The 19490-nt window shown below is 44.9% G+C and overlaps 1 protein-coding gene across 1 annotated transcript in view; it reads right to left on the bottom strand.

Moving 5' to 3' along the window:
* The window catches only part of LOC139260322 (collagen alpha-1(IX) chain-like), a 194166-nt gene that overhangs the window by 136731 nt on the left and 37945 nt on the right, over nt 1-19490 (bottom strand). Inside the window, exons 6-7 of the mRNA XM_070876799.1 lie at nt 15961-16041; nt 3947-3967 (exon numbers count right to left, since the gene is read on the bottom strand). Of these exons, the coding sequence (XP_070732900.1) occupies nt 3947-3967; nt 15961-16041 (102 nt within the window). The remainder of the gene's footprint in view (nt 1-3946; nt 3968-15960; nt 16042-19490) is intronic.

Here is a 19490-nt window from a genome sequence, read left to right as displayed (position 1 = left end):
GATTAGACATTGAATGAGGATGTTTTTGGTCTGATATGGCATGGGCGCAACAAAAGCTGTCAGAGCTGTCATGATGATGGGCACCATTGCCGCGTGCATGGAACAGTTCAGTCGGTGCATGTTGGCCAGAATTGGCTCCGTGCTCTGCACAAAGCCTTGCAAGAAGCTTAAAGCTGGACTCCTTCATGCCCTGAACCGTTATGATCAGTTTCACTGTCATGGTACCCAGTGCAGCTAGCATTTCCTGGTGTATGCCCTCGAACTCAGCAGCTGAGACCTCTGCAGGAAAGTAAGGAACTAAAGAGGAGAGGCATTTAGGGGACCATGTACAGAAATCAATAAAAACTAGTGGAAAGGTACAAAAAATTATTTAAAAGGCTAACGGAATGTTAGCCTTTATCTCCAGCGGGCTAGACTACAAAGGGGTGGAAGTTATGCTATAGTTGTATACAGCTCTGATTAGACCACATCTGGAAAACTGCGTTCAGTTCTGAGCACCTCACCTCAGGAAGGATATTTTGGCCTTGGAGGTGGTGCATCGCAGATTCAACAGAATGATACTGTGACTAAAAGGATTAAGTTATGAGGAAAGATTGCATAGACTAGGCTTGTATTCATTGGAATATAGATTAAGGGATAATATAATTGAGGTGTTTAGAGGGTAGAGAGAAAGGCGGAGATAATTTGAATTAAGTGATTATTCTCCGCCCAAATCCTTGGGGCAGAGAATGTAGCAAAATTGCCCTCTTTTTTTCAATGTGTTCGGGCGATGCTTCGGGCAGCTGCGGGGCGGAAGTGGGTTCGGAGCGGGGTGGAAGTCGGTTGGGAGCGGGATGGAAGTAGGTCGGGAGCGGGATGGAAGAGGGTGTGGAGCAGGGCAGAAATGGGTTGGGAGCAAGGCGGAAGTGGGTCGGGAGCAGGGCGGAAGACGGGCTATGTCATTGATGCGTGCTTAGAATGTCAGCGCGAAGCATCACAACATGCAAAGCCTCACAACATTCCTCCCCTTCAGTTAAAGTAGAGGGCCTCTGCGAACTCTGCAGCCACTTTAGTGGCGCCCACTGGGCCACCAAGGAGGGCTTCGGCCAGGCCAGCGGTCCAGCACCCAAGAGGGGTTGCCAGGCTATCTGTTGGCCGAACACATGACCACCATTATTGGGCCAACTTCAGAGTCAACCGACACTTAAAATAAAATGGCGGCCGTGGCAATGCGCACTCCCCTTTAAGGACGGACGCATCACCCAGCCATTGGCAGCTTCCCGCCGGGAAAAGCTGTCAGAGGCACCGAGCGGTGGCACCTCCGCTCCCGCGGGGCAATTTCCCTCACAGGGTGGAAAAGGGTCACCGGCGGATGGTAAGGGGTTGACGAGTGCCCAATGGGACTGGAACACGGACGGAGCGGAGACCCGTTTCTGACGCCCCCAACACGGGGGCAATTTCTGATGGGTTGGCCCATCTGCCTGCCCCCGGTTGGAAAGGCGGTACCGCCCCATTACCACCTCTAAGAGGCAGCAATGGCCCTTAAAGAGGGGGCAATTTTGGCCCCAAACTATTTCCTCTGTTGGAGGAGTCCAGAACAATGGGGGTATAACCTTAAAATTAAAGCTAGACTGTTTAGTAGTAATGTCAGGAACTTCTTCCTCACACAAAGGGTAGTAGAAATCTGGAACTCTCTCCCCCAAAAACTGGTTGAGGTTAGGTCAATTGAAAATTTCAAAATTGAGATTGATAGATTTTTGATAGATAAGGGTATTAAAGGATATGGAACCAAGGCGGGTAAAGAGAGTTGAGATACCGATCAGCCATGATCTAATTGAATGACAGAATAGGGGCTGAATGACCTATTCCTGTCCCTATATTCCCATGTGACCTCACCCTCCGGCGACCTGGTGCCTGTGGCATCCTATGCCCATGTCCAAGCTCTTGTGCCCCGGGAAGATCCCTCCTCACACCTAGCCTCTGAAGTATGCGTGGTTACAATCTCTGAACTGGCGCATGCTAGGGTCAGAGCGAGCTGCATCTTCAGGAAGGCTGGCATTCTCTTCCTGAAGTGGCAGAGGTATCTTCACATTTCTAGCACCTGAGAGGAAAGAGAGGGACAAGGCAGAGCAGAGGAAGAAACCGCTGGTGAAAGCAGTTACAGATTGTCATGTCGAGTGTGTGGGGAGAGATAGAAGTAAGAAGGGAGAAAGAGGATAAAGTGTGGTGAACCCGAGTCCCTGAGTGACATCTCCTCCAGCATGAACATGCCTCTCCCCCTGCCTGTAATGGCCCACACATTTTCTTCCACAAGGGAGAGGGTGTACAGACGGGCGTGGCCTCCAACGGCAGCCTCCTGGTGTAGGTTGTCTGCAGCTTTCTCCTGCAAGAAAGACGAAACTGTTTTAGTGACAGTTTTCCAAGGTTTTTAGAGAATGTATCTGTCATGGTGGAATAGTTGGCATGCTGTATGTAAGATGGGAGCTGCAGAAAAGTGAGTGTTGTAATAGTGAGGGCTGCAATTGGGGTGAGTGTGTGAGTATGAGGAGCAGGAACTGGAGAGAAGTGTGATGCAGTGATTGTAGGAGAGGGAAGGGATTTGAAGGAGGGGTGCATTGTGAGTAGCAAGGCTGGAAGTGGTGGATCTGTGAGCAGAGACTAAGAGAGCTGTTTCTTAGCTTGATGACTCTGGTGAGGTCATTGAACTTTTTCCGGTATTGCAGCCGTTTCCTGGAAGCAAAACTCCTGGCAGTGACCTCCTCAGCGACCTATGAGGGCAATTAACTCCCTGGGCAGCGGAGGAATGGCAGGATCTCCCTCTCCTGTCCACCACCAGAACCAGGGCCTCCAACGTGGCATCGGAGAAGCTGGTTGCCCTGTCTAGAATTCTTCCAGCCATTTTAACCCTTTGACAATGTTTCCCTGCTGCCTGCAGCCAGAATGCACATCCCCTTTAAGAGGTGTTGGCTGCCTTTAAGTGGCGTCAAAGACTCTCAATTTTCCACTCTGCAAGGAGGCGTGCAGCCAATGAGTGATGGCACTAGCTACATGGTGGAATCATTTTAACGAGGTCCCAGCACAAATTTAACGTGTTACCTCGGACCATGTGAACAGGTACGTGCAGCATTCCTCCTGTTCCCTGCGCACCATTTTTAGGCACAATCAAATTTCTGGGCCCTTATGTTTTAATCTCTCCATGGCCTCACCCTTCCCTATCCTCAGTTCCCTCTACCACCTCCCAAACTCTCTGACACTGGCCTCTTGTGCATTCCTCCTCCTTCACCGCACCCTTGGAGGTTGTGCCTTCTGCCACTTGGGTCTGAATTTCCTTCCCTAAATTGCCATCTCCCTCCCTCCCTTCACTGAATCCTACCTCTTTGACTCAGCTTTTGATCACCCTTCCTAATCTTTCATTCTGTGGCTTGGTGTCCATTTTTCCTCACACCACTGGGAAGCACCTCAGGTTGGTTTTCTATGTTAAAACCCCTGGTTGATAATGTATCATGAAGAATTCCAAACAAAATAAGTTAAGTAAAAAGAACCGGTCCCTCAGCATCTCACCATTTTCCTTCTCTGAATTGAAACGGATGGTCACAGAAACAGTGAGACCTGGAGTTTTAATCTCTGACCGTTTGTTGGTTAATGAATACCTGGTGTGGTATTTTGCTGCAATCATGAACCTTTTTTTTAAACCAGAGGAATTTTCAAAGAGATCGATAAAGGAGATACTGCCTCCTAAACCTAAACTATATTAAAAAGTATTTAATTAATGGCAGTTCTACAGCACATGCAGGCAACTAAACAAACTAGGTTTTCTAATAGGAATTGTACCAAAGAACTTGCATGCATTCTATTCTATAGAATCATGCGTAAATTATGATGCTACAAAGAACTATATTTAACACACACTGGTTCTAAGAGCTACTGAAACTGTCAATTGCATCCATTAGAATGAATTACTGAATACCTCGGAATTAGGGATAATTCTCTGAGAGGGAGAAAAATTGGAAAAAGTAATGGTTAGCACTGTCTTAAAAGTGTGAAACACATTTACTTCTTGGGGCAAAGATGAGGAACATATGCAAAGTACAGTGAAGTCAGGAGCTAGGGTGGTCAGCCATTTTGTGATCTGACCTCTATCTGACAAGTATGAGTACAAGACCCTCCTCACCTTCCCATAGAAAAGGTTTCATCATTAACCACACCCCCCCCCATCCCCCCATCAACCCCCAACTTCCAATGTATCGTATTGGAAAGGTTTAAGAGTGATATTCTACACACCAGACAGCCTGGGCCCCTGGAGGTCTATTTAAATCTACCCAACAGTGTCTCACGAATCGATCAGTTTGGTAAAGAAAGGCTGCTAAAGTTTGAAGGAAGAGAAAAATAGCCTGCTGCAAATGAATTGGTCACATTTAAACAAAGGAAGAGATCCTTTTACTTTGATAATCTGACTTTTAAGATATATATATATATATTTGTTTGCAGGATGTGGCGACACTAGCATTTATTCACACACCCCGGGTCATATTGGGAGTCAACCACATAATGTGGTCTGAAGTTGTATGTAGAGGTAGCAGGTTCCCCTACACAACAACTCATGGTCATTTCTTGTGGTACTAGCCCACAAATTCTGAGATGATATTAATTCTGAGATTATCAGTTTCACAACTTGGCATTGTGTGATTTGAACTCATGGGTTGCTAACCCAGCGCGATAGCCAGTATGCTGCTGTATCACATACAATACTGCATCTGAAGTTTGGTTCGCCTTTTTGTGCAAATCAGGGTTCACCAAACAAGACTAGCCTGATCTCCTGCCAAATGGTGCAACTGGATTAAAAAAAGGGCTACGTGTATTTGCCAAATGTTAAACTTGGCTGGTTGCCCTGTTCCAAAACAAAGGTTTCTTTACTTTTTTGCCCAAATAGATTTGCTCCCCACCTCTTTTGAAGTGCTGATCTAGATAGGGGTACTGTTCCACTGGTACCAGCCACCATCTGGCACCTCACCCAAGTGCTCATTCTTAACATGTAGCCTGGATAATGAGCAACAGCTTTTCCTTTAGACCCCTAGAGCAGCGCAACCTCCGTGGGGTAAACCTTCTGCCTGTGCCCAAGACCTCAGTCAATTCTCTGAGGTCAGTTTGAAGGTCAGGATCAGATCAAGATCAAGGTAATTACTATCATTTTTTGGGGGGTTCTGATAATGTTTGCATAGCCGCTGGGTCAGCCACAGCTCTTTAAATGCCTCCTCTCTGCCTCCTTAGCAATGCTGGCCACCAGCAACGAATCAACATTATTAGCGCCCAGCGTTGCTATGGTGCAATGGGCAGGATGCATGTCATATGATGTATTCTCAATATTTGTATCTCATTACCATGCACCCACTTACATTTGGATGCATGTATTGTATGCCCAACGTCACCTCCAGTGAGAAATTACAGAAGTGGCACTAGGCAGCGGGAAGATGGCACAACTGTTTGCCACACGATTTTCCTCCGCTGCCCACTGCAGTGACATCTTTGTGTAGTTTCCAAAGAAAGTCTGTTAGGGCTATGACAAAACTGTCCAATTACATCCTCACTCAATATATACATAATCAAGCACAAATTACTGACTTCCAATCAGGAAACCTTAGCTATTTGTTTATCCCTCGGTGCACTAAATGATGCTAACAATTGTTGCTTCATCTCTGATTTCCCAGCTCAGATCAACTAATTTAGTGTAGTCTAGTGATCAAATATGAGATCTTCCTAGTCTATGTGGATCATTTGGAGAATGCCTTTATAACTGAGAAATTAGGGGGCTTTTTTATTAAACTTTATATACGTATCTCGACTTCCTCCCTCAAAGATACCACAGAAAAATAGAAAATAGGTGCAGGAGTAGGCCATTCAGCCCTTCGAGCTTGCACCACCATTTGAAATGATCATGGCTGATCATGAACTTCAGTACCCCATTCCTGCTTTCTCTCAATACCCCTTGATCCCTTTAGCCGTAAGGGCCACATCTAACTCCATTTTGAATATATCTAACGAATTGGCCTCAACAACTTTCTGTGGTAGAGAATTCATCATGCTCACAATTCTCTGAGTGAAAAAGTTTCTCCTCATCTTGGTCCTAAATGGCTTACCCCTTATCCTTAGACTGTGACCCCTGGTTCTGGACTTCCCCAACATCGGGAACATTCTTCCTGCATCTAACCTGTCCAATCCATCAGAATTTTATATGTTTCTATGAGATCCCCTCTCATTCTTCTAAATTCCATTGAATATAAACCTAGTCGATCCAGTCTTTCTTCATATGTCAATCCTGTCATCCCGGGCATCAGTCTGGTGAATCTTCGCTGCGCTCCCTCAATAGCAAACACATCCTTCCTCAGACTAGGAGACCAAAACTGCACACAATACTCAAGGTGTGGTCTCACCAAGGCCCTGTACAACTGCAGTAAGACCACCCTGCTCCTATACTCAAATTCACTCGCTATGAAGGCCAAGATGCCATTTGCCTTCTTCACCGCCTGCTGTACCATTCAGTGGTGGGAACTCATTCATTCCTCATATGTAGGTAACTTGTTATTCCATATTGATCTAAGTTGAGTTTTCATTCTTCAAGAGTTATTATGATATAAGAGTTATTACGTTAATTTAAAAGGAACATGTCAGCATAAGGAATCCTTCCAATGTGACTTCATCACTTTCAAACAAGCACACATGTTTTCCTTTAACTGTAGGTTATCTGGCTTCCCCAATGGGTCAACAGGTTGAGTCAATGAGCAGCTGAGCCATACCAGGGCAAGAAGATCTCAGATTCGATTTCCAGTGTATTCTGAGTGAGCTAATTACATTCTCACTCAACTATGGTTCCCGCTGCAAACTGCTGCTCAGTGACCCATGCTGGAAACAACATGTCGATGTTGATGCCAAGATCAGCTGCTATGTTTCTTCATGGTCTAATATCTGATGTTCAGTGGCCGAGTGTGTGTACATGAAGGAAGACCACTTGGGTGAAGTACTGGCGAACTACCAGCTCCTGTGGCACTGTACTCCAGCCTGAGTCAGTGACTTCAGGAAAGGAGTGAGGAAAATAGAGGGGAAAGTGGGGGAATGGCTGGGGAAAGGGGGGAAGTAAATGAAAGACAGTGGGAGTTACACTGCTGCTGGCAAGAAGTGAAACCAATCGAAGGCCACCTCTTGGAATAGTTTCACTTACAACAATATGGGTTCACACTGGCTCACTGAACATTTCAGCATGGCACTGGTGCCAAAGGTGCAGTATGACAGCAGAATAAAATAACTTTCAAGTATTCTGAACAGGGAACTCCTTCAACAGCTCAGCTGCTAGATGTACTACCCAGTGTCACACTGAGCCATACAGAGTAGGCATTTTTCAACATAATTCCACTCTGTGGTAAGGTTCCTGATCTCAAATGGTGCAGTCATATTGGAACTACAATTTCTTCAGTGTTCCTGGGCTAAAGAAGATCAGACACAGTTCCTGATGGCTGTCCAGTAATTTCCCCTCTCCCTCCTGGATAAAGTGTGTGTGTGACGTCAAGTGAGGACAAAGTCGGAATGTCACCACATGGTTGAATACTCTGTTGACATTCATTAGTCAAGGCTCACACATACACAGCAGCCTCTTGGCTGAGATAGCAGGGAGCAGTTGGTGCCCATGGACCCATACTATAACATCAGTGCCATCAAGGGAGGGGGGAAATAAAAATTAAAGAGGATTATTCTGATGTTTCTGTGAATATTATTTTTTTAATTTCCTAAGATATACTAAACAACAGTGACTACAATTAAAAAATAATTAATTGGCTGTACATCACTTTGGAAAGTCCTGAGGTCATGGAAGCTGCTAAATAAATTCAAGTTCTTTCTATATATACACAATATGTTATTGCTGTTGCTGTCTCCCTAAGTTTATATCTGCCCTTGTATTTTTTTCTTCTTGATATGAGATAAAGTCTAAACTAATAAAATATGTTTAAAAATTAAGGACTGAGGAAGGGACAAAAATATCCCGAGGGGTACCAAATTATGGAATTGCTAACAATAATGCATGCCCTCTAGTGGAGGGCAGAAGCAATGTCTATTCAGCTGAACAGCCGGCACCTGAATCATTCAGGTATTTAGGGGGCAGCTTCAGATAGCCAGAATTTGCTTCAGAAAGCTCAGCAGAAAAACTAAGGAACTGTGTCATAAATTAGGGGAGACGGGGCGACAGACATGGGACAACAGATCAGAAAGTGCGAGATGCACAGATCGACTTGAATTTCAAAATCCATCCCCATCCTCCTGGATATGAAAGCATGAACTTTCAAATTCAAATTTGGCTGAATTTCTGGGAACGGGAGAGAGAAGAGGAGAGCAGCTTGGCACATCCCAATCACTTGCAGTCTCAGTTAATTTAATAATATGAAGGGAAAATTTGAATTGAATGCATAGCTGAAGTAATGAAATAAAAACAATATATTTCCCACAGATGTCCGACACATACATAATTGGGAATATATTAAAATCAGTGGTGAAAAGGTTCCCTAACGGCTCAGTTGATAAGTCCAGTTCTCAGTGCGGAATGGATCCGGGTAGATGCCAGCAATATTCCGCTTAATTTTGTTTGGGTGCGTGGCCCCTTTAACAGGCTGCATAGCCCATTCAAATTTCCGCCCCTGCATGGTTTGTCCCCACTGTAAGGCTGGCAAGCAGCCTACGCGGGACCTCCAGAGCGCTGCACGGCCATGCAGCTTAACAGGAACATTGAATCCCAGGTTTAATGCCCCAGTCTCCGCTGCGTTGGTTAATCTTTGCCAGTCAGTAGATGAGATAATTGGTCTGTGTATGCCTGGCAGCATAATAAAGTAGCCAGGCTTCCTGATCCTGATTGCTATTCAATGACTTCCTGTTGGAAGTACACAAATGTGGATGATGGATGAGAATAGGGTACCGCTCATGATGGAATAGCTACTCATCTAGATACACACATGAAAAATGCTTGCTAAGGTTGGCTGGTACCCATGGAACAGTCACTGCCTTCAGGGGTATGGGAAGAAAAAAAATTAATGCTTGACTTATATTTACATGTCGACACCCTGGAGGAATTCATGCCTTTGTATTTTTCTTAATAGTTTTCTCTCTGGATTCACTTTGGAGCATCAGCGATGCTGAGAATGTCGTGAATAGCACGTTTAGTGAGTTGGTCACACTGCAGGTAAAGGTTAAAAAGGCAGATAGGGAATGGGTGACCATCAGGCAGAGCAGGAGTAGGAAGGCAGTGCAGGAAGCCCCTGCGGTCATCTCCATCCAAAACAGATATACTGCTTTGGATACTGTTGGAGGAGATGGCTCATCAGGGGAAGACAGCAGCAGCCAAGTTCATGGCACCATGGGTGGCTCTGCTGCACAGGAGGGCAGGAAAAAGTGTGGGAACGCTATAGTGATAGGGGATTCTATTGTAAGGGGAATAGATAGGAATTTCTGCGGTCGCGATCGCGACTCCAGGATGGTATGCTGCCTCCCTGGTGCAAGGGTCAAGGAGGTCTCAGAGTGGCTGCAGGGCATTTTGGAGGGGGAGCGTGAACAGCCAGTTGTCATGGTGCATACAGGTATCAACAATATAGAGAAAAAACGGGATGAGGTCATACAGGCTGAATTTAGGGAGCTATGAGTTAAATTAAAAAGTAGGACCTCAAAAGTAGTAATCTCAGGATTGCTACCAGTGCCATGTGCTAGTCAGAGTAGAAATAGCAGAAGAGTTAAGATGAATGCGTGGTTTGAGGAATGATGCAAGAAGGAGGGATTCAAATTTCTGAGACATTGGAACCGGTTTTGAGGGAGGTGGGACCAGTACAAACCGGACAGTCTACACCTGGGCAGGACCAGAACCAATGTCCTAGGGGGGAGTGTTTGCTAGTGCTGGTGGGGAGGGTTTAAACTAATATGGCAAGGGGATGGGAATCTATGCAGGGAGACAGAGGGAAGTAAAATGGGGGCAGAAGCAAAAGGTAGAAAGGAGATAAGTAAAAGTGGAGGGCAGAGAAATCAAAGACAAAAATCAAAAAGGACCACTTTACAACATAATTCTTAAAGGACAAAGAATGTTAAAAAAACAAGCCTGCCGGCTCTGTGTCTCAATGCGAGGAGCATTCAATATAAGGTGGATGAATTAACTGCGCAGACAGCTGTTAACGGATATGATGTCATTGGGATTATGGAGACATGGCTCAAGGGTGAACAAGGCTGGGAACTCAACATCCAGGGGTATTCAATATTCAGAAAGGAGAGACAGAAAGGAAATGGAGGTGGGATAGCGTTGCTGGTTAAAGAGGAGATTAATGCATTAGTAAGGAAGGGTATTAGCTTGGATGATGTGGAATCTGTATGGGAAGAGCTGCGGAACACCAAAGGGCAGAAAATGCTCGTGGGAGTTGTGTACAGACCACCAAACAGTAGTAGTGAGGTTGGGAATGGCATCAAACAGGAAATTAGGGATGCGTGCAATAAACGTACAGCAGTTATCATGGGTGACTTTAATCTACATTTAGATTGGGCTAGCCAAACTGGTAGCAATACGGTGGAGGAGGATTTCCTGGAGTGTATAAGGGATGGTTTTCTAGACCAATATGTCAAGGAACCAACTAGAGAGTTGGCCATCCTAGATTGGGTGTTGTGTAATGAGAGAGGATTAATTAGCAATCTTTTAATATGGTAGAATTCTTCATTGAGATGGAGAGAGACACAGTTAATTCAGAGACTAGGGTTCTGAATTACTTAAATAAAGGTAACTTAGATGGTATGAGACGTGAATTGGCTAGGATAGACGGGCGAATGATACTTAAAGGGTTGATGGTGGATAGGCAATGGCAGACATTTAAAGATCACATGGATGAACTTCAACAATCGTACATCCCTGTCTGGTGTAAAAATAAAACGGGGAAGGTGGCTCAACCATTGCTAACAAGGGAAATTAGGGATAGTGTTAAATCCAAGGAAGAGGCATATAAATTGACCAGAATAAGGAGCAAACCTGAGGACTGGGAGAAATTTAGAATTCAGCAGAAAAGGACAAAGGGTTTAATTAGGAGGGGGAAAATAGAGTATGAGAGGAAGCTTGCAGGGAACATAAAAACTGACTGCAAAAGCTTCTATAGATATGTGATGAGAAAAAGATTAGTGAAGACAAATGTAGGTCCCTTGCAGTCAGAATCAGGTGAATTTATAATAGGGAACAAAGAAATGGCAGACCAATTGAATAAATACTTTGGTTCTGTCTTCACTAAGGAAGATACAAATAACCTTCTGGAAATATTAGGGGACCGAGGGTCTAGCGAGAAGGAGGAACTGAAAGAAATCCTTATTAGTCAGGAAATTGTGTTTGGGAAATTGATGGGATTGAAGGCCAATAAATCCCCAGGGCCTGATAGTCTGCATCCCAGAATATTTAAGGAAGTGGCCCTAGAAATAGTGGATGCATTGCTGTTCATTTTCCAACATTCTATGGACTCTGGATCAGTTCCTATGGATTGGAGGGTAGCTAATGTAACCCCACTTTTTAAAAAAGGAAGGAGAGAGAAAACGGGTAATTATAGACCGGTTAGCCTGACTTCAGTAGTGGGGAAAATGTTCGAAGCAATTATTAAAGATGTAATAGCAGCGCATTTGGAAAGCAGAGACAGGATTGGTTCAAGTCAGCATGAATTAGAAAAGGGAAATCATGCTTGACAAATCTAGAATTTTTTAAGGATGCAACTAGTAGAGTGGATAAGGGAGAACCAGTGGATGTGGTGTATTTGGACTTTCAAAAGGCTTTTGACAAGCTCCCACACAAGAGATTAGTGTGCAAAATTAAAGCACATGGTATTGGGGGTAATGTATTGACGTGGATAGAGAACTGTTTGACAGACAGGAAGTAGAGAGTCAAGATAAATGGGTCCTTTTCAGAATGGCAGGCAGTGACGAGTGGGGTAGCGCGAGGTTCAGTGCTGGGACCCCAGCTACTTACAATATACTTTAATGATTTAGATGAAGGAATTGAATGTAATATCTCCAAGTTTGCAGATGACACTAAGCTGGGTGGTAGTGTGAGTTGTGAGGAGGATGCTAAGAGGCTGCAGGTTAGGTTAGGTGAGTGGGAAAATGCATGGCAGATGCAGTATAATGTAGATAAATGTGAGGTTACCCACTTTGGTGGCAAAAACAGGAAGGTAGAATATTATCGGAATGGTGACAGATTAGGAAAAGGGGAGGTGCAATGAGACCTGGGTGTCATGGTACATCAGTCATTGACAGTTGGCATGCAGGTACAGCAGGCGGTGAAGAAGGCAAATGGCATGTTAGCCTTCATAGCGATAAGATTTGAGAATAGGAGCAGGGAAGTTTTACTGCAGTTGTACAGAGCCTTGGTGAGTCCACACCTTAAATATTGTGTCCAGTTTTGGTCTCCTAATCTGAGAAAGGACATTCTTGCTATTGAGGGAGTGCAGCGAAGGTTCACCAGACTGATTCCTGGGATGGCAAGACTGACATATGAAGAAAGACTGGATCGACTAGGCTTATATTCACTGGAATTTAGAAGAATGAGAGGGGATCTCATAGAAACATAAAATTCTGACGGGATTGGACAGATTAGATGCAGGAAGAATGTTCCCAATGTTGGGGAAGTCCAGAACAAGGAGTCACAGTCTAAGGATAAGGGGTAAGCCATTTAGGACCGAGATGAGGAGAAACTTCTTCACTCAGAGAATTGTGAACCTGTGGAATTCTCTACCACAGAATGTTGTTGTGGCCAGTTCGTTAGATATATTCAAAAGGGAATTGGACATGGCCCTTACGGCTAAAGGGATCAAGGGGTATGGAGAGAAAGCAGGAATGGGTTACTGAAGTTGCATGATCAGCCATGATCATATTGAATGGTGGTGCAGGCTCGAAGGGCTGAATAGCCTACTCCTGCACCTATTTTCTATGCTCCTATGTTTCTCCCATCCCCTCCTTTTCCTTTCCCCAAGGTCCTTGCTGGGATATAGTTCACAGAGCAGTTACTGAACTTAAGATCGTGCTGGTCTATATGGCAGTGTATTAAATAGCTGAGCACGGGTCCCATCCTTTAGATTCTGTTTCATTGATCATTAGTCACAGAGATGGCAACTGCAATATACGATCTGAAGGAAGGCACCTCCACCACTGGAAAAGACCAACTCATATCTACTGGGTTCTCAGTGTGGACTCAATACCCTCACTAATAAGTTATAGCTTAGTATATAGAAGCAGCATCAAATGATTTGAAATAACGTGGGCCCAGTAATTACTCTATCCTAGTCGAAAAAACCTTAGCAGAACTACCTAATGAACTGAAATATAACAAGAGTCATCATGTTAATAAATCCTACATATTAACTAAAGAGATATTCACATGCAGGCACAAATTAGTAATGTGAGGTTACGTTTGTCCCGATAAGGGAATAAGGGGTTGTTGGGAGCGGGCAGGGAAGTGGACCTGAGTCCATGATTGGATCAGCCATGATCATATTAAATGGTGGAGTAGGCTCGAGGGACTGTATGGCCTACTCCTGCTCCTATTTCTTATGTTCTTATGTTCTTAAACATACATAACATATGGCTTAACATATATAAGAGAAAAAAAGTGGTGGAGTGATAGGTGGAGAGATATATGTCTTATTGGAACAGATATATTGCAAAGGAGGAAGGTCTTCAGAAAACAAGGAACATCCGGCCCATTCTGTTTGCTCTGGAAATTAGGACTCGCAATAGATGACATGTTCTTCTAGAAAAGAAAATAGGTGCAGGAGTAGGCCATTCGGCCCTTCGAGCCTGCACCACCATTCAATAAGATAATGGCTGATCATTCCCTCAGTACCCCTTTCCTGCTTTCTCTCCACACCCCTTGATCCCTTTAGCCGTAAGGGCCATATCTAACTCCCTCTTGAATATATCCAATGAACTGGCATCAACAACTCTCTGTGGTAGGGAATTCCACAGGTTAACAACTCTCTGAGTGAAGAAGTTTCTCCTCATCTCAGTCCTAAATGGCCTACCCCTTATCCTAAGACCGTGTCCCCTGTTCTGGACTTCCCCAACAACGGGAACAGTCTTCCCGCATCTAACCTGTCCCGTCCCGTCAGAATCTTATATGTTTCTATGAGATCCCCTCTCATCCTTCTAAACTCCAGTGTATAAAGGCCCGGTTGATCCAGTCTCTCCTCATATATCAGTCCAGCCATCCCAGGAATCAGTCTGGTGAACCTTCGCTGCACTCCCTCAATAGCAAGAACGTCCTTCCTCAGATTGGGAGACAAAAACTGAACACAATATTCCAGTTGAGGCCTCACCAAGGCTCTGTACAACTGCAGTAAGACCTCCCTACTCCTATACTCAAATCCCCTAGCTATGAAGGCCAACATACCATTTGCCTTCTTCACTGCCTGCTGTACCTGCATGCCAACTTTCAATGACTCATGAACCATGACACCCAGATCTCGTTGCACCTCCCCTTTTCCTAATCTGCTGCCATTCAGATAATATTCTGCCTTCATGTTTTTGCCCCCAAAATGGATAACCTCACATTTATCCACATTATACTGCATCTGCCATGCATTTGCCCACTCACCTAACCTGTCCAAGTAATCTTGCAGCCTCTTAGTGTCCCCCTCACAGCTCACACCGCCACCCGGTTTCGTGTCATCTGCAAACTTGGAGATATTACACTCAATTCCTTCATCTAACATGAAATGTATATTTTCCCCAAGCTTTCTCCTTTCCTGAAGGTGGTGACTCATACTGGGCTATGGCTCTCATTTAAGTTTTTATTTTATAGTAACTATTTTCAGGTACAGCACCTAGTCATACATTTATATTGTGCTCAGTGGATACCATGTAGATTGATAGGGAGTGAGCCTTTATATGGTCTATGGGTCTACAGACTAGCTCGCCCTAGTGAGTACGAATAGTTCTCTCCCATTCCCTCCTCTTCCTTTCCCCAAGGTCCTTGGAGCCCTAGGCTGTGAGTGCTGCCAGGCCATTAAAGGATGCGAGCCATTATATTGAGTCTGAACCAATCTCCACACCTTACAAGGTGGCTTTAATGCCTCTAGTCCATCTGAAAAGTAATTGAACACAATTTAATAACAGCCACTTTTCTATTGGTGGAATAAAATTGAAGGGAATGTAATTCTCAGTACTATTCTCCTATACTTCTCAGCATTCAGCTTCAAAGAGGCACTGGTGGAGACCAGTGCCCAGGGGATGCATGGTCTGGGAAAACCAAGGGTATTGAGAAGAAAGTACAGGGTTTTATACCTTCACCAAAAGATTCTCGGTGCCAAATTGCGATCAATTGTGTTTCAGATTGACTAGTTACACTTGTAATGTTGTGAAAAATGCAAACTCCATCTCTTGGTTTAAACCATTTTATTTTTTTAATTGTGATTCAAAAACAATTTATGTGAATCCCGATCTAATTTAGTAAAAATTCAATCCAGAAATTTTATGTGGTATTAATCTGCCCATATCCAGTATATACTAATATAACAAAGAGGAGGAAGGTAACAGAGAGGAGAAACTAAGAAGAAACACACAAAGAAATGCTGTCAAACAGAGGAGGCACAAACCGCAGAGAAAGAGAGATAGACAAGATGGTGGGGGGGGGTGGAGGGGAGAGAGACCAACAAATTGAGAGGAAAGAGTTGCACAAAGAAAGGAAAGGGACATATGCAGAGGAGAAAGATGGAGCAAGAAAGTCAAACTCAAAGTGACCGACATTAAGAAAGAAAGTCAAAAAGGAGAGCAAGAGATACACACAAAGAGAGGAGAGAGAAAAACACAAAGACAATGGGAATAAGAGGAGAGAGTGGAATGGAGAGAGGGAGAGAAAGAACCAACAGAGGCAGACTAATAACTTCACAGAAAAGTGAGAGAGATAGAGAGACAGAAAGCTCAGCCAACTGGGGCTGAGCTTTTTACCTGTTGTATGGATAACTCTGTGCAGGCCTCACGGTGCGCTCGTTGTGGATCACAATGAATCAGCATCCATTGCAGCTCAAACTAGAAGGAAAAAAGAATTGTTACAAATGAAACAGAAAGGGTAGAGCAGTCCTAATGTGCATTGCTGCTCCATTGTGACGTGTAAGACACCACATTTTTTAGTTTGTGCATTTCCCATACTGTAAGTTCCTGACGGCGATGGGCATTGACCAGGAGCCAGGTATTTCTTCAGATAGCAGAAAACACCTGCACTCCTGTCATCACAGGCCAGTCTCTCAAACACAAACTCAGTTCAGGAGTATCATTCCTAGAACACATCGCAGGGGCAGGTACATACTAATTTTTTTCAGTTTACAATGAGCTTGCCGGACCAAACAATCTACTTCAAAGGGCTATTTTTAAAATAGGAGTTTCACATAAAGGCAGTAATAGAAACATTCTTACTTCCATTAATCTAACATATCAAATAATGCAAATGAACAGAAAATAACAGTTTTCAGACAAAAACTTTAAAGCCACCAAGTCCAAGCACCAGTTATGTGTCTCTAGTTTATCAAAAACTTTGCTACTATTCACGACAATTTTCCTCACTAAACATCTCTGCCTCTCTTTCCTCTAAGACGCTCCTGAAAACCTACCTCTTTGGCCAAGCGTTTGGTTATCTGCCCTAATATCTCATGTGGCTCGGTGTCAAGTTTTATTTGCTAAAGCTCCTGTGAAGTGCCTTGGGGCGTTTTACTACGTTAAAGGTCCAATATAAATACAAGTTGTTATTGCTGTTGTTGTTGAACATTGCAGACACAACTAGTCAGTTTTCACTGGGCGCATTACAGAACTGTGCTCTGGAAGGACATTCTGTGGCCTATCAAATGATCTGAGGTACTTTTGTTCGAAAGCTGGAGTGGTCCGAGTAAAAATTAATTATATCATTTGATTAAAAAATCGTAACATTGGAAAACCCTGTACGTTGCCCCTGCACCCGCCACCGCGTGGGATAGTTGAGTTGGCACTGACTGCCCTTGAACTTCCTGTCACCACTGCTGTGTTGCTTTCCTTGCAGGCCTCCTTCACTCCATGCCAATCAGATCTTGTGCAGAAAGACTTATGTTCCTGCATCGCCTGCCAGATCTGAAGCCTGTGCAGAGTTCACAGTTCTACCAGACATTCTTGACGTAACTTAATTTCAGTTTTGGTTAAAAACAATTATTTTTGCTGTCATTGCCTCTTTTTGCTGCTGCGGACCTTTCAATTCTGCAGCAGCTCAGTAATTCATGCCCCTCAAAGGGCAGGCTCCGAATGAATGGTGTTCATAAAGCTGGGAACTTGCTGTATTTATTTAAATGAAGCTTGTCCCCAAAAATTGTGGCGGGATCAGGCCATGTCTGGTCAGGCAGCTACAAATCTTCTATCGCCCCTCAAAGCCTCCTTGATAAAATGCAACATCCACACCGGCACCTGGGAGTCCCTGGCCAGAGACCGCCCTAAGTGGAGGAAGTGCATCCGGGAGGGCGCTGAGCACCTCGAGTCTCTTCGCCGAGAACAGGCAGAAATCAAGCGCAGGCAGCGGAAGGAGCATGCGGCAAACCAGTCTCCCCACCCACCCTTTCCTTCAACGACTGTCTGTTCCACCTGTGACAGAGGCTGTAATTCCTGTATTGGACGGTTCAGTCACCTAAAAACTCACTTTTAGAGTGGAAGCAAGTCGATTTCGAGGGACTGCCTAAGATGATGATGATGATGATCATATTTCAGCTCAGGATTTTACTAAGCAGAACATCAAGGCCTTGGGCTAGAACCGCTACTTTTTTTGCATGCTTAACGCCCACTTAATGCCTATTTTACCGTTGAAATGAGGTATAGCGCCCAGATATCGCCCATTTAGCCACAAAATGGAAACTGATGCCCATTTGTTGGAAACTTATCGCCGAGTGTTACTTTCCCCATGTGTTTAATGCCGGGAAAAAATATTACCGCTCGCCCACTTTTTTGGGGCGGAATCATCAGAATGGGCGAAATCAACGACCATAATATCACCCAGCGTTAATTTCCACACTGATATAATGCCAAAATTCAATAATACCGCCCGCCCACATTTTTTTGTCGTAAAGAGCATATTTACTGAAACTAGCGGCCATGAGATCACCCAGGGTCAATTTCACCATGTCGTACACATATTGCCCACAATATCGCTCGCCCCAAAAAACCGCCCACAAAAAGTGGAACTGTTCTGAACAAACGCCAGCGGTGTGGCTGGCATTTTTGAAATCCCACTCTTACGTGAGGAGCTGATATCTGAACGATTTGCCTGAAAGAACGTTGATGTGAGTGACAACGCTGACACGCTGCTGTGTGTGTGCAGCTCAGACATCAATGGTGCCCATCACCTTGGTGCCAGTTAAAGTTTACGTTGATTGAAGTTAAGTTGTATTTAACCCTTTCATGTTAAGGAATCACCAGTGTGTCACGGTCCAGCTATCTGAGACAATGCGCAACAAGGTTATGTTCAATAAAAAAAATGTTATACCAACATTGGTCTGAAATCATAAGTATCACAGGCAATAACAACCAACGGCCGCCCACACCCCACTTTTTCCACCACTGACATCAATCAAATGTTCAACATGTCCAGCAACACAGAATACAAAGGCAAAGCAGAAGGGTGGTACCAAGCCCCCATACAATACAGCAAATTGCATACACCCAGATGGAGATATAACACAGCCATCACCTGCGGACATGCATCTCACTTTCCTTCCCCCCCTCCCCTTCTTCTCCCCACCTCTACCCCATCCGTGCCTCGCTCCACGGCGCCTGGCCGAAGAGCTCTTCAAGTGGTGCCACATTGGGGGGGATGAAGGTCGATGCGGTGGTTGTACGGGTATGGTAGCGGGGAGTTCCGAGGGGGAAACATTCTCTGATGCAGAAGCAGGGTCTTGGTCCTTGCTCTCATCTGTCGTTTGCAGTAGTGGTGTGGACCTAGGGGTGGAGTGTCGCACTCAGGGACCACTGAGAGGCCTGTGGCAGCAGTGTTCCTGACTATCACATCCAGGGCCTCCTCCATTCGCAGAATGTACTCAGTTGTCGGGATATGCCCCCCCCAATGCTTCGATGAGCTGGTCACCAATGTCTATAGTCCTCCTGGATAACTGTACCATCTCTCCGCTGTCATGTGGCACTCGTGGAACAGACCTGCTGCGTCCATGGGACCTCCACGGGGACAAATGGAGTGCCCTGTGGTGAGGTGCTTGGGGCCGGTCCCTCCAGAGTGGATGTGGGAATGACCGGAGGACCACTAGATGGCCTTAAGGTGGAATGGCTTCTGAAGCGTGGTGATGCAGGTTCCTCGAAGTCCGCACTCTCATCCATGGAGAACAGACCCAGCAGATTGACGGGCGAGAATTGGAGCTCCTCAGCACCAGATGTAGGATCGTTTGGGGAGTCGGTCCCCACGCCCCCACCTTCTGACTTCTGTGGTCTTGCTGGCTGAGCTGAAAAACATAAATGAGGTT

The sequence above is a fragment of the Pristiophorus japonicus genome, chromosome 1, assembly GCF_044704955.1.
Source record: "Pristiophorus japonicus isolate sPriJap1 chromosome 1, sPriJap1.hap1, whole genome shotgun sequence".
In the NCBI taxonomy this organism is placed as follows: domain Eukaryota; kingdom Metazoa; phylum Chordata; class Chondrichthyes; family Pristiophoridae; genus Pristiophorus; species Pristiophorus japonicus.
The sequence above is the reverse complement of the archived record's forward strand: the minus strand, read 5'-3'. Positions and strand labels throughout refer to the sequence as shown.